This window comes from Panonychus citri, unplaced genomic scaffold (genome assembly GCF_014898815.1).
Source record: "Panonychus citri isolate SS breed McGregor unplaced genomic scaffold, ASM1489881v1 Contig00109, whole genome shotgun sequence".
Classification (NCBI taxonomy): Eukaryota; Metazoa; Arthropoda; class Arachnida; order Trombidiformes; family Tetranychidae; genus Panonychus; species Panonychus citri.
The window spans coordinates 116814-128856 of NW_026515514.1; the positions used below are offsets into that span (position 1 = coordinate 116814).

The 12043-nt window shown below is 32.7% G+C and overlaps 5 protein-coding genes across 5 annotated transcripts; 3 read left to right on the forward strand and 2 right to left on the reverse strand.

Annotated features, from left to right (window-relative positions):
- Positions 1-178: 178 nt before the first annotated feature.
- On the reverse strand, positions 179-1760 carry LOC128389654 (uncharacterized). The gene is given in 3 exon segments (XM_053349279.1): positions 179-875; positions 878-1155; positions 1569-1760. Coding segments are annotated over 3 exon segments (1080 nt in total). The 5' UTR covers positions 1754-1760; the 3' UTR covers positions 179-258.
- A 342-nt stretch (positions 1761-2102) lies between these two features.
- On the reverse strand, positions 2103-4179 carry LOC128389653 (dehydrogenase/reductase SDR family member 9-like). The gene is made up of 3 exons (XM_053349278.1): positions 3649-4179; positions 3320-3559; positions 2103-3014 (listed from the first exon to the last, which is right to left on the reverse strand). Exons 1-3 carry the CDS (start codon positions 3683-3685, stop codon positions 2104-2106), a joined length of 1188 nt encoding a protein of 395 aa, XP_053205253.1. The 5' UTR covers positions 3686-4179; the 3' UTR covers position 2103.
- A 1084-nt stretch (positions 4180-5263) lies between these two features.
- LOC128389652 (sodium-dependent glucose transporter 1-like) lies at positions 5264-7614 on the forward strand. Its single transcript, XM_053349277.1, has 4 exons — positions 5264-6110; positions 6173-6331; positions 6416-6820; positions 6887-7614. The coding sequence occupies exons 1-4, from the start codon at positions 5903-5905 to the stop codon at positions 7435-7437; spliced, it is 1323 nt and encodes a 440-aa protein (XP_053205252.1). The 5' UTR covers positions 5264-5902; the 3' UTR covers positions 7438-7614.
- Positions 7615-8110: 496 nt separating this feature from the next.
- On the forward strand, positions 8111-10152 carry LOC128389651 (sodium-dependent glucose transporter 1-like). The gene is made up of 4 exons (XM_053349275.1): positions 8111-8481; positions 8546-8704; positions 8773-9183; positions 9255-10152. Exons 1-4 carry the CDS (start codon positions 8274-8276, stop codon positions 9803-9805), a joined length of 1329 nt encoding a protein of 442 aa, XP_053205250.1. The 5' UTR covers positions 8111-8273; the 3' UTR covers positions 9806-10152.
- Positions 10104-11929, forward strand: LOC128389650 (solute carrier family 40 member 1-like). The gene is made up of 4 exons (XM_053349274.1): positions 10104-10259; positions 10374-10640; positions 10703-10835; positions 10911-11929. The coding sequence occupies exons 1-4, from the start codon at positions 10194-10196 to the stop codon at positions 11837-11839; spliced, it is 1395 nt and encodes a 464-aa protein (XP_053205249.1). The 5' UTR covers positions 10104-10193; the 3' UTR covers positions 11840-11929.
- The last annotated feature ends 114 nt before the right edge of the window (positions 11930-12043 follow it).

The following is a 12043-nucleotide window of genomic DNA, read 5'->3' on the forward strand; positions in this document are numbered from 1 at the left end:
GAAACTCATGAAAGAAACAATTGAAGACAATCAAGTGATAAAAACAAACGAAAGACAAAGTTAGATTATCTAGAATTGATTAAATCAGCTAAATCAGTTACACCATAAATGTAATTACTCATCATCATTAACTAGTTACTTTTGATATAATTCATTATTATTACTCAGAAATTGTTGTTACGTATTAGTTTTTAAGTTAAATTGTAAACAACAATATTAGAAAGAGTTACAGTTAATTGAAGGGGAAAAAAAGAAAAGTTAATCAGTTAAATCATCTCGATAATCTGAATCTTCATTCATTGGACATGAACTTTCATATTGTATATCAGAATATCGTCTTTCCAAGTTATCTGCGATTCTATTGCGATTCTTTTTATGCTGTTCGAGTTGATAGATGAGAAAATTATTCATCAGAGAATAGAAATATCTAAATTGTAGTAAATAGAACGTGAAAATGTTTGTAATTTTCATGAGTAACCATTCAAATGTATTCAATTTCATGGAAACCGGAACACCGATAACATTAAACCAATAGCAGATCAATGAATTAAAGTTGAGCGAAAAGTTAATCTGCTTAATCGCTGTGATATATCCTTGTGATACCTCCCAACCCACCGGTGAACTATGAGGTACCTTTGATAGTAATGGAATTAGATAATTTTCTTCGTACAATCTGTATAGTTGATTGAATTCTTCGATTGAACCATCGCAAATGTTGTACTTATCGTCGATTCCAAGAGCGTAAACAAATACTCTCCACGAGTAGATCACCTTTTCCAATTCTTCCTTGGTAACTTTATGAGCTCCACAAGCGATTGGATAATTTGTAAAAAGACCGATAAAAGGAAAGATTGACATGATAATATCATGTAAGAGGAATGAAGTTTATCTTTACCGATTTTCAAATTTTTCTGCTCATTCATTGAGGTGCAAAGTCTCATGTGCATTGATCGCACTTGACTGAATGACCTGAAAGCGGGACTTTTAGGTGTAAATGGATCAGATTGGAACCATTTAAGTATATGAAATGCTGTTGCAAGGTAACGACGATACATTTTAGCGATACTTGAATGATTACCTGTGGTCAGAACTGGATCAACAAAGGACGGCCCTTGGAAGGCTAATAGATTACCTATTGATAGTGATACGAAAATGCTGAATAGAAATGGAGAGAAAATTAAATCGAGGGAGAAATTAAAGTGAAAGAAAAAGTTTCTTTTTCTCTTCATTCATGATACAAATGTAGATTAATGAGCTTAATCAAATTCGTTGAGAGTTAATTATTTATGGCTACTTTAGAAGGCTGGAAAAATATTATTACTTCCTTGAGACGAATTTAAAATTAGTCGAAAAGTCGTAAAATCAATGAGGAAAAGAATATCAATTAATTAGCTGATTGAAATTACTGATTCAATGTAACTAGTTAGTTGAGCTTCATTCTTAATATCTGATAATCTTATTGGAAAGTGTTCTGGATGACCATTTTTAGCTCAATTCTAACCTATGGCTGGTTAATTGTTGGCAAAGATAATCTTTGATTACGGAAAATTTATGAATAATTATCTTACCTGTAAAAATATTTTCTACAAATTCGTTGAGATTCAATGAACTTATCCTGATCAAACCAATTCGGAGGTTCCATTGGGTCAAAAGTACCACAAACCGCAGGTAAATAAACAGTTTCATTTGTAATCAATTCGTATTTAAGTTTCACTTTTTCAATATTATTACATTTTAATTGTTGAGAATTCATTTTGCTTAATCAAGAGAAACACAAATTACAATTTAGATGGAAAAAGTTTCGTGATTAGTTGATCAGTGTCAATAGAGAGACTAATTAGATTTAACTAATTGACGGTTGGAAATTTAGTTTTAATCCTTTTTTTCACAAGGATAACAAGATTATCACAATTTTACTATCACATCAGGAAATTAAATGTACAAAGTAATTAAAAGAAATTTAATTAATATGATTTAATTAGAAGATTTAATTACTCACAATTAACTTGGAATAGTGAAATATTCAAGATGGACCAGAATTAGTGTTAATATAAACGGACTAGATTGATTAACTCAATTGGATTAGAAAAAAGTTTTGTTTTTCTAAACTTGATTTTCACTTTTCGAAGTTGATCCAATTAGAGTTAATAGTTTGTGAACAATTAGTAGATAAACATCAACCCATTCTCGAGGTATAGTTTGGACAATTAAGTTGATCGGCTTTTGGATGAAAGATGCTGGTTGTTCAACGTATTCAGGAGCTGGACTGGTCACCGATCGAGTGACACACCTGATCACATCTTTATAAGTCTCATCTAAACCAAGTGGACCTGAATGAATAGTCGCAATCGTCTCTTTGACCTGGTCAACTTGCTCTTTTCCATAGGCTTGTTGTACTTCGGGCTCCGTATTGATCCACATCTCATCGATTCGTTGATTAGATACAACTGGATCCATCATTGGAGTTCGAGCGAACGAAGGTTCAATCGATACAACAGCAACACCGAAAGGCATCATTTCCAGCCTTAAACCATCAGCGAAACAAATGATCGCCGCTTTGGACATGGCATAAGCGGTCATGAAGGCTGAAGTAACTCGACCCCCGAAAGAAGACATTATAATCACTCGACCAGATGAAGATCGTAATAGTGGAAGGAAAGCTCGAGTTACCTTGACAACGCCGAAAGTATTAACTTCAAATAGAGAACGAAAATGATGATCGAATGACCCCCATTCCAATTTACCTGTTCGACTCAAACCAGCGTTGTTAATGAGCGCCCAAAATACATCGTTCGGTGAATCCTTAAGATGAGAATTTATCAATTCAATCGATTCACTTATATCCTGATCGTTAGTAACATCTAACTTAAAGATTATCATTCTATCTGAATGTTTCGCACTTTCTTTCAGAGAGATGGCACCAGAACTCAGTGGATTATAACATGAGGCGAATACTTTGAATCCCAACGAATTCAATTTCAGGGCAATTCCATGGCCTAATCCTTGGTCACAACCTGAAAGTAATCAGTAAATTTCAGGTTAAACGATTAGTATTTAAATCACTTTTTTTATAGTAATTCTTTCCCCTAAAACTGAGCCCAAGAATCATTATCATCTGATTTTCATTAAGAACAACTTTGAAACTACTTTTACGCTTTTTTTTCCTGGAGCAAAATTTTTCTGCTTAAAATTATAAAAAGGTGAATAATATAAAAGTAAAGTTTTACCTTTAAGGGTCAATCAAGTTCAGAAAAGGTCAGTTTTGTGTAAGCGACAATTGAAAATAAATGGACATGAAAAATAATATGAAGCAACTTACCAGTTATCAAAATGTACTTGTTGGTTGGATCAACTGATTTACAGAAAATAAATACAATGAATCGCTTGATTGGTGAACTAATTAACCAGCAGAATAAAACGAAACACAATAAACCACCAGGTAAAGTGGCATAAAGAGCAATGTCCAAGAATAGCGAGCCCATGACCAGAACTGTTGTCGTTAGCAGAGCAAAGATGAACCATTTCAGTCCATAAATGTTTGAATTTGACCGTTTGGAGCCTAATGATGAAATGAATCAATGAATTCCAATGAGTTTTGATAATTACAATTAGTAAATGATTAAGCTGATAACGAAAACGACAACTTACTTTTACTTTTCGTTGAAACAAACGAAGGTGAGGACATTTTGCTTTTGAACGAATGGACGAAAGAGAGACTAGATTAATATTTCTCACGAATTCGATGATAATTTTCCAATGTTAATTAACTTGTTTAGTTAATTAGTTGCATTTGAATAACGAAAAGAGAAACAAAAAGAAATAGTAAATTGTAGCAATTTAACACGAACGAAGAAACAGTTGTTTGGTTGAACGTTAATTCGGAAAAGAATCAAGTTTTAATGATCATTAATAAAGAGAATCTGAAATAGTTGAAAGATGAATTAAGGTCATAAACAAGAGGGAGAGGTTAAGGGAGGAAGATAATGAAGATTCAACTCGAATCAACTCTAATTAACTTGTTCGAATATGTTGTTAATAAGTAACTTGTTTCGTGTTTCTATCGACATAACGAACTAACCGAGAGAAAGTTGCAGATACAATTGTCATCTGATCGAATCGATCGCTCGGATAAACTGACCTGGAACCGATCAAATTGACACTCGATAAATTTAGTTTTGATTTTTTGGAACAAAAAAGTTCATTATCAATTCGAATGCTGATTTCTTATTTAATATTCATGAGAATGTACTAGTAACATATCATATTGAGTTCGAGCTGAAACCTAATCTTTGCTATTCATTGATTCAGAAAATTGAATTTCATTAGTCTCGATGAATGTGAGGATCTTAATTTTTTTCGATATTTTTTGTTCAAAGAGAATCGTAATTGAGATCTAAGCTTCTGAATAAAAAAATATTCAAATAATAAAAATTCATTCAAGCTACTGAACCAATCGAGTTCTAATCTACTCAATTTCAACCATACATGTGGCTTTTGGTATGAAAGTAATTGCATGAAAATGGCAAATCTTTATGAGAATCTCAATTAAGATTAATTATATTATTTTACTATTTGTGTGATGGAGAAGCTTTGGAATCATTTAATGCTTGTAATTAGCTGCAACAACCAACACGTGAGATATTCTGGTAATCATGATTCAAACCCTTGAGTTTACAGGAGTTAAAAACACTTAGAGATATTAATTAATGTAGGTGTTTATCAATAATTCAAGAGACGAACTTTAATCCTTTATATTTACTAATATAAATCATTACCTTCGATTGAATTGATTAATCGTAAAGTGGATAAAATTCCAGGAAATACTTAATTTTCTGCTTAAATATTAATAAGTTTACTAATGATAACATGATTGGATTCAGTTGTGAAAGATAATCAACCAGAATTGTATAATTTTTGTTTCTATTTGACAATAAAATATTAAATTTATTATCACGAGTTTCAAGCCAACGAGATGTTATTTTAGTGCCTAATCCAGTTTAATCCAGAAAAAGCTTAAATGTCAGTGTTAATTAGCTTTTAATTGTTGTGAGATTACATGTAATTTGAAAGGGATAACATGATATCTTATTGCTCAATAATAATTATATACCAATCTATTAATAATTTCCTGCACTGGCACGTTTTTTTGATACGCAATCAGAACTTAAATCAATGGTGAATTTAACTCATCATCTTAAACAATCAAGTAAATTGTCAATTATTAGTGAATATTATATAAAAAAAGACAATCGATTTGCCAACAATAAGTAATAATTGTTTATCTTTGGCAAGAAATCAATAGAAAGTTTCTCAAAGTCAATTGATGGATATCAAGGTACAACCGTTTGATTTATCAGCGTAATTTTATCTAAGCCATGTGATGGGTCATTTTATCACCGAAAATCAATCACTGATCCTTATGAATTAGTCTTGGATTAACAAAATGATCCGACCAAACTTGAACCATCTCGAATCGATACTCGATAGACTAAATTGTAAAGGATTTTTATCATTTCTCACAAGTCACTCACTCGATAATCTGCTCTTCATAATGATCATCGTCTTTTTTTGTTATCATTATCAGAATTGTGATTTAACTTCAAAGAGATAAAGATTTTGATAATTACCAGCATCTGCGTAATCGCAGCAATTAAATTGTCAATAGTGAACATTATATTTTCTTTCAAAATCTAATAACTTGATTTTCTCTTTGATTTAAGTCAAAAAAAGTTCTGTAAATTATGATTATCTTATTGTTTATCCACTGAAACAGATCAAATCCGATAAATTATCAGGTAGTTGTAATGTTAGTATAAAAGGTTTGATGAAACGAAACTTTAACCAGTTGAATTTAATTATTATTTTGATTCTGTGAAACTTCACAAACACAACACAATCAACCATGAATTTGACTGAGTATCTTAAACTTTATAAAATTCATCTGATCAAAACGAGTCTCTGTTTCTTAACCTTCATGAGTCTCGGTGGATGCAGCACTTTGCTTGGTTCATCTTTACTTGATATTCAGATTCGTGTTCGAGAACCTTATGAAAAGGTTACTGGCCTTATTCCAAGTCGAGCGATCGGTTACATGATCGGCGGAGTAATTGGTAAGTTTATCATCAAATTTATGCTTCCATTTAATAAGTAATTGTATTCGCGTTTCCCTTAGCTGCTCTTATCGAAACTAAGCTCGAACCTAATTTGGTTCTATTCTGTGCTAATTCAACTGGGGCCATTTTCATCGGTTTGGCTCCTTGGTTTTTTTCGTATTGGCCGATATACTCTTGTTTTTTCATCTCTGGAATCGCACAAGGAGTTCTCGATATATGTAAGCTAATCCATAAAACAATCGAATGATCAAATTCTGAATTGGATAAAACTGATTCATCTTTATTTTCTGTGTTAATTGTAGTTGTAAATACTTACTCATACAATATTTGGGGGCTAAAAGCAGCAAATTACATTCAAGTTTTACATTCATCATTCGGTCTTGGCTCATTACTGACACCCTTGTTGACGAAAGGGTTCCTATTACCGTCAACCAATGAAACTTTAACCGACGACGAAACTTTTGCATTATATTCACCTGAAGATGTTAAAGTTCAATATGCATTTCTAGTCATTTCCATAGTTCTTTTCAGCTCATCGCTTGGATTTTTATTATTCTATTTACGAGCCAGAGCCAATCGAAAAACGGACGATTTTGTCAATAAAGAAATCGTGATCAATAATGTTTCCGCTCTTTGGAAAAGAGCTCTTTGTATTGCGATTGTCGCTCTAGTTGCAAATTGTTCCTTTGGATTACAAACTTTAGTCGGTAAGTTGTTACTTTTCATAGTTTTTCATTTCGAATGATCACTAATTGTAACCTTTCGATCGACAGGTTCGTTGGGACCACCATTCGCAGTTAAATCTGATCTTCATATGTCCAAACAAGATGGAGCTTCGTTGGTCACTGTTTTCTGGTTTTTGTACACATTTTACCGATACGTTCACCTTGGTTTACTCAACGTGTTCAAGGAAAGACGAATCATGATCTTTTCTTATACCTGTGTGATCATAAGTGCTTTCGTTATGGCTCCACACGCGGCTTATTCTCGTCCATGTATTTGGATTTCATTCGTTCTTCTCGGGGCTGGATATTCACCGACGTTCACAGTTGCATTATCCACTTTACAGAGATACTTCTATCTCTCTGGTCGAAATGCTTCTTATATCTTTATCGTTGGAGTTACTGGTGAATCGATTCATCCATGGATCTTAACGAAATTGATGCAATCAAGCCAAGTTTATTTCGTTTACTATTTGGCCATCATGTCGTCGATTCAGGTTGCTCTTTGCTTCATCCTGCCAATAGTTTGTAATAAAATATTCAAACCTGATGAAAGAAAAGACTTCAGTAGAACTGAATCATTCAGATCATTTACTAGATGAACAATTAATCTAATCCAATCGACAAATCGATCTAAACAAGTGCAACTTACCTTAGATTTTAATTTATTAACTGTAAATGTTTTTCTTTGTATAAAAATTTCATGATGTTAACCAGAAACTAAAACATATTTTGATTGAAATTCACTTGTAAACAATAACAATCAAATTTCACGTTAATTGTAACAATCAAGTCAACCTTTTTTTTTCTCAACGTTAGATGGCAATCAAGGAGAAAAACATTAATTGATAGATTGTAACTCCATCTCTTGAGTTGACAATTTGATTCATCATTATAATCAAATTTTCCAAAGTTCATAAGTAATAAATTCCGAGGAAAAGTTAATCGAGTTTGCAATCGTATGAATAACGATCAGTTCAAAAACTTAGATGAAAAATTGATTATCACAATTGAAAATAGTCCAAGTTAGTCTTGAGCTATTTTGAGTTAATTATTAATCTAATTAAGATAATCTTAAGATGTTTATTATCTTTAATTGTGCCAAATGAAGAGTTACTGGTAATCGAGAGGATAAACATGATTTACACCTTTGATAATTTATCTGGTTTAATGCAGTTTTCTTAATTGTTATGGTTTTTCTAAGAATTAATCAGCTACAATTAATGCATAAAAAATCAGCAATTAAAATCTAAACTATGAAATTGTTGTAGATTAAATGAATTTTTCTTCAAGACCAAATATTAGTTGGTGAATTTGCTTAGATTGTCTAGTTGAGCCTCGAAACAATTAACAACTATTTTTATTATTGGAAAATTTCATGAGTCAATTTGTCTTGTTGATATTGGATTGAATCATTGATTAAGCATAAATAATCAACATGAAATTAGCTGATTATTTAAGAATCAATCGAATTAAGTTAATCAAATCATGTTTTTGCTTCGTTTCTTTTTTCGGCCTTGGAGGTTGTTGTACTTTAATGGGCTCATCGTTACTCGATTTACAGATTCGAATGAGTTTGACCTTTTCTCAAGTCTCGGGTTTAGTTCCAAGTCGGTCGATTGGCTATTTGATCGGTGGAGTTCTTTGTAAGTACACATTACGATTAATCGATTCTCTTTTTTTTCTAACTCATTATTCGTTATTCACTAGCCGGTTTTATCGACTCTTGTTTCGGGCCTGATATGATCTTATTTTTGACCAATTTTTCTGCTGGTATACTCGTTGCTTTGGCTCCTTGGTTCAAGCAATTCAATGCCGTTTATGCTTGTCTACTGTTGTCAGGAGTTTCTCAAGGAGTATTCGATATCTGTAAGTAATTTATTGTTTGCGGCTTTAAAAGTAAACATGAAGTTGTAGTCTGATTTTTTCGATCACAGATACAAACACCTACACGTTGGCTATTTGGGGAAATCAAGCTACGAACTATGTCCAAATACTGCACGGATCTTTTGGTTTGGGTTCATTGTTGACACCGCTTCTTGTTAAACCTTTTCTACTGCCTTTAGTCCAAAATTCAACGAACTCTTCGGAAAGTGGAGATAACGTTCTTGGCACTTATACTCCCGACGATGTTAAAGTTCAATATCCATTCGTTGTCGTTGGGTTAATCTTAATCTTTACGTCATTTGGTTTTTTGATGTTCTATTTCAAAGACGATTCGAATCGTAAAAATGATCAATCAAGCCAGACCACAGATTCTAACGATCATCCAAACTGGAAAATAGCTGCGGCGATATCGGCTGTTGCGATTATAGCTCATACCACTTTTGGAGTCGAGACGATGATTGGTAAGTTTGAACATTAAAATTATCAAATGATACCAGAAATTCAACGAATTTGCTCATTTCTGTTACTCAAGGTTCTGTGGCACCAGCATTTGCTGTTAAATCTGATCTGCAAATGACCAAACAGGATGGAGCTAATTTAGTGACACTATTTTGGTCAGTTTTCACCTTCTATCGGCTTATTTTTATCGCATTAACCAACGTGATTAAGGAAAAATACTTGATGTATTTTAATTACTCATTGATACTCATTAGTGTTGTATTAATGGTTCCACATGCGGCTTACAATCAACTGATTGCTTGGATCTCATTAGCGATGCTTGGAGTTGGATTTTCACCAACCTTTTCAGTGTCTCTTGGACTCTTGCAAAAGTACATCAATGTCTCCAATAAATACGCTTCTTTTATATTCATATTCGCCTCTGTTGGAGAGGCTGTCCATCCTTGGATTGTCGCTAAATTCATGGACAGAATGCCGGTAGTTTTCATCTACTATACTGGCTTTTTATCGGTTATTCAAACATTGTCTTGCTTATTATTACCCTTTATTTGTAGACAATTATTCAAATCGAAACCAAAGCTCACTCTGGATAGATCGGCATCGATAAGATCGAGTCAAAGATAAATTCAAAGTTCTGGCAATAAACTTGTCCAGAAGATAAAATTTTACTGATTCAATTTCATTCAATCTGTAATAACTCTAATCAAATGTTAATGTAAGTTTTATCATGCGATCTGAAGATTTTTGTATCAGTTTATTGGTGCTAATCAAACTAATCTAGTGATTACTCTGATTAGCAATGGTAATAAAATATCATTCAGTTGAATCATGTTAATGAAAAACTCAGAGATTATTCATTAACAAAGATTCTTGATAAAGACAAACTATCCGAAGCACCATTGTTTTCATATGATCACACGGCCCTAAAGTCTAGAAACTCATCCAATTAAACCTGAAATTAACACAATTAACTCATAACATCAATTGTTAACTAACAGTTTATTTGATTATTATGCTCTCATTAGACTCATTTTCGGTTAATCAGTTACTTTACCTTGATCGAGCTCTTAATTCTTGGGTAAGTTTCACTAAATCATTGATAATCTTTTTTTGAGAATATTGGAAAATTAGAGAATCAGATTAGTTTAATTTAGTATATCAGTTTAATTTGATTTTTCGTATATCTTTTCAGGGTGATCGATGTTGGGAATTCGCCATAGGATTATATCTAATCAAACTTAATCCTGATTCTTTAATTTTAGCCGCTCTTCAAGGGATATTAGCTTCGTGCTTATCGATTATTATAATTCCTTTTCTTGGAAGATGGATTTCAAAGGCTCACCGTTTAACGGAAATTTCGGTTTTTTTATTTTTTCAAAATTTCTGTGTTCTAATTGCAGCTTCGTTTGTCGCTCTCTTTTTTCTTGGCGATCGTTTTCTTGGTCGTTCCATAAACAAGGTAAGAGTTTGTTGGAGTTAATCTAGACGATTCTAATCAATATTCAATCAACAATTAAACAGATAATTCAACTGCTTTCTCCATATATTCTGGTTATATTTTCGGCATTTGCTCAAGTAGCTTCGTCAGGATATACTTTGTGCCTTGAAAAGGATTGGATTCTTATGATTGCCAAAGATGACCAACAATTATCAGGTAATTAAGAATGTACGAATCAGGTATTTTCGGTAAATTTTTTGATTATTCTGGAATTTCGTTGCATCTATTTAGTACTAAATGCATCACTACGCCGTATAGATTTGGTCATTAAAACGATCTCTCCGCTTTTGGTTGGCCTGATAATCCAATATTCAGATTTAGCTTCGGCTTTATTTCTCATGTTTTTCAATCTTTTTTCTGGTTTAATTGAATATCTCATCATGAAAGTTGTATTCACCAAAGTTATTGATCTCTCAAAGAAAAAATCTCCGGTCACTCGAGTGAACAGTTCGTCGAGTGATATTATTGAGATGATAGGTTACAAACAATCAATCGCAAGTTATATTAAACATTATGGTTCACGAGGTATTTCATTCAGTCTCATGTACCTTTCGGTCCTTGGATTTGATTCAATTACCGTTGGTTTTGTCAAATCAAAAGGAGTAAGTGAAACGATAATTGGACTGGTCAGTGTTTTGGGCGCTTTGACGGGAATCATTGGTACATTGGTTTTCCAATGGATGGTTAAACATTTCAACCTTAACCACATAGCGACAATGGGCTACATTAGTGACCTGGCTCCTTTATCATTATGTTTAATTATGGTATTCACCTTTCATGGGAATAATTCATCTCCTAGTGATCCTTCAATGATCTTATTTCTAACGGGAATAACACTATCAAGAGTCGGCTTATGGATTACAGATTTAGCCAATAATCAGTTGATTCAAACAACGACACCAAACCCTGTACTTATTGGAGGAATACAGAATAGTCTGAATACTTCAGCTGAATTGACAAAGTTCATTTTAACAGCAATTCTATCAAAATTATCGCAATTCTATATTCTGGTACTTGTATCATACTTTTCCGTTACAATAGCGACCATATTATCGATATGTTACATTTTCCATGCTCGATTTAGCCCATCGAAACCAAAGAACAATCAAATTAAGAATATTAATCTATCCGTGATTGAGATTCCAAAGGAAATTGAATAACAAACAAATAATTTTCGCGCTTTATACATTTACAACTTAATCTCGTTCGACTGACAAATAAACTTTCTAAGTTCTGACAAAGAGCCAAAACTTTGTGGTCCATAATTTTACCCTTATTAATATGCTAATATTTGGACGATCAGGAAGCAGCTTATTATGGCCTTAGAAAATCAATCGCCTCAAGTTAATCTTTAATTTCATGAG

Coding starts and splice junctions, on each gene's coding strand:
- LOC128389652 (XM_053349277.1), top strand. CDS start 5,903: ATGAATTTGACTGAGTATCTTAAACTTTATAAAATTCATCTGATCAAA. Junction 6,332..6,415: donor ACAAGGAGTTCTCGATATAT/GTAAGCTAATCC, acceptor TGTTAATTGTAG/TTGTAAATACTTACTCATAC. Junction 6,821..6,886: donor TGGATTACAAACTTTAGTCG/GTAAGTTGTTAC, acceptor TTCGATCGACAG/GTTCGTTGGGACCACCATTC.
- LOC128389651 (XM_053349275.1), top strand. CDS start 8,274: ATGAAATTAGCTGATTATTTAAGAATCAATCGAATTAAGTTAATCAAA. Junction 8,482..8,545: donor TTTGATCGGTGGAGTTCTTT/GTAAGTACACAT, acceptor GTTATTCACTAG/CCGGTTTTATCGACTCTTGT. Junction 8,705..8,772: donor TCAAGGAGTATTCGATATCT/GTAAGTAATTTA, acceptor TTTCGATCACAG/ATACAAACACCTACACGTTG.
- LOC128389653 (XM_053349278.1), bottom strand. CDS start 3,685: ATGTCCTCACCTTCGTTTGTTTCAACGAAAAGTAAAA. Junction 3,560..3,648: donor TGTTTCAACGAAAAGTAAAA/GTAAGTTGTCGT, acceptor TTTCATCATTAG/GCTCCAAACGGTCAAATTCA. Junction 3,015..3,319: donor CAAGTACATTTTGATAACTG/GTAAGTTGCTTC, acceptor GATTACTTTCAG/GTTGTGACCAAGGATTAGGC.
- LOC128389650 (XM_053349274.1), top strand. CDS start 10,194: ATGCTCTCATTAGACTCATTTTCGGTTAATCAGTTACTTTACCTTGAT. Junction 10,260..10,373: donor ATCGAGCTCTTAATTCTTGG/GTAAGTTTCACT, acceptor ATATCTTTTCAG/GGTGATCGATGTTGGGAATT. Junction 10,641..10,702: donor TTGGTCGTTCCATAAACAAG/GTAAGAGTTTGT, acceptor ACAATTAAACAG/ATAATTCAACTGCTTTCTCC.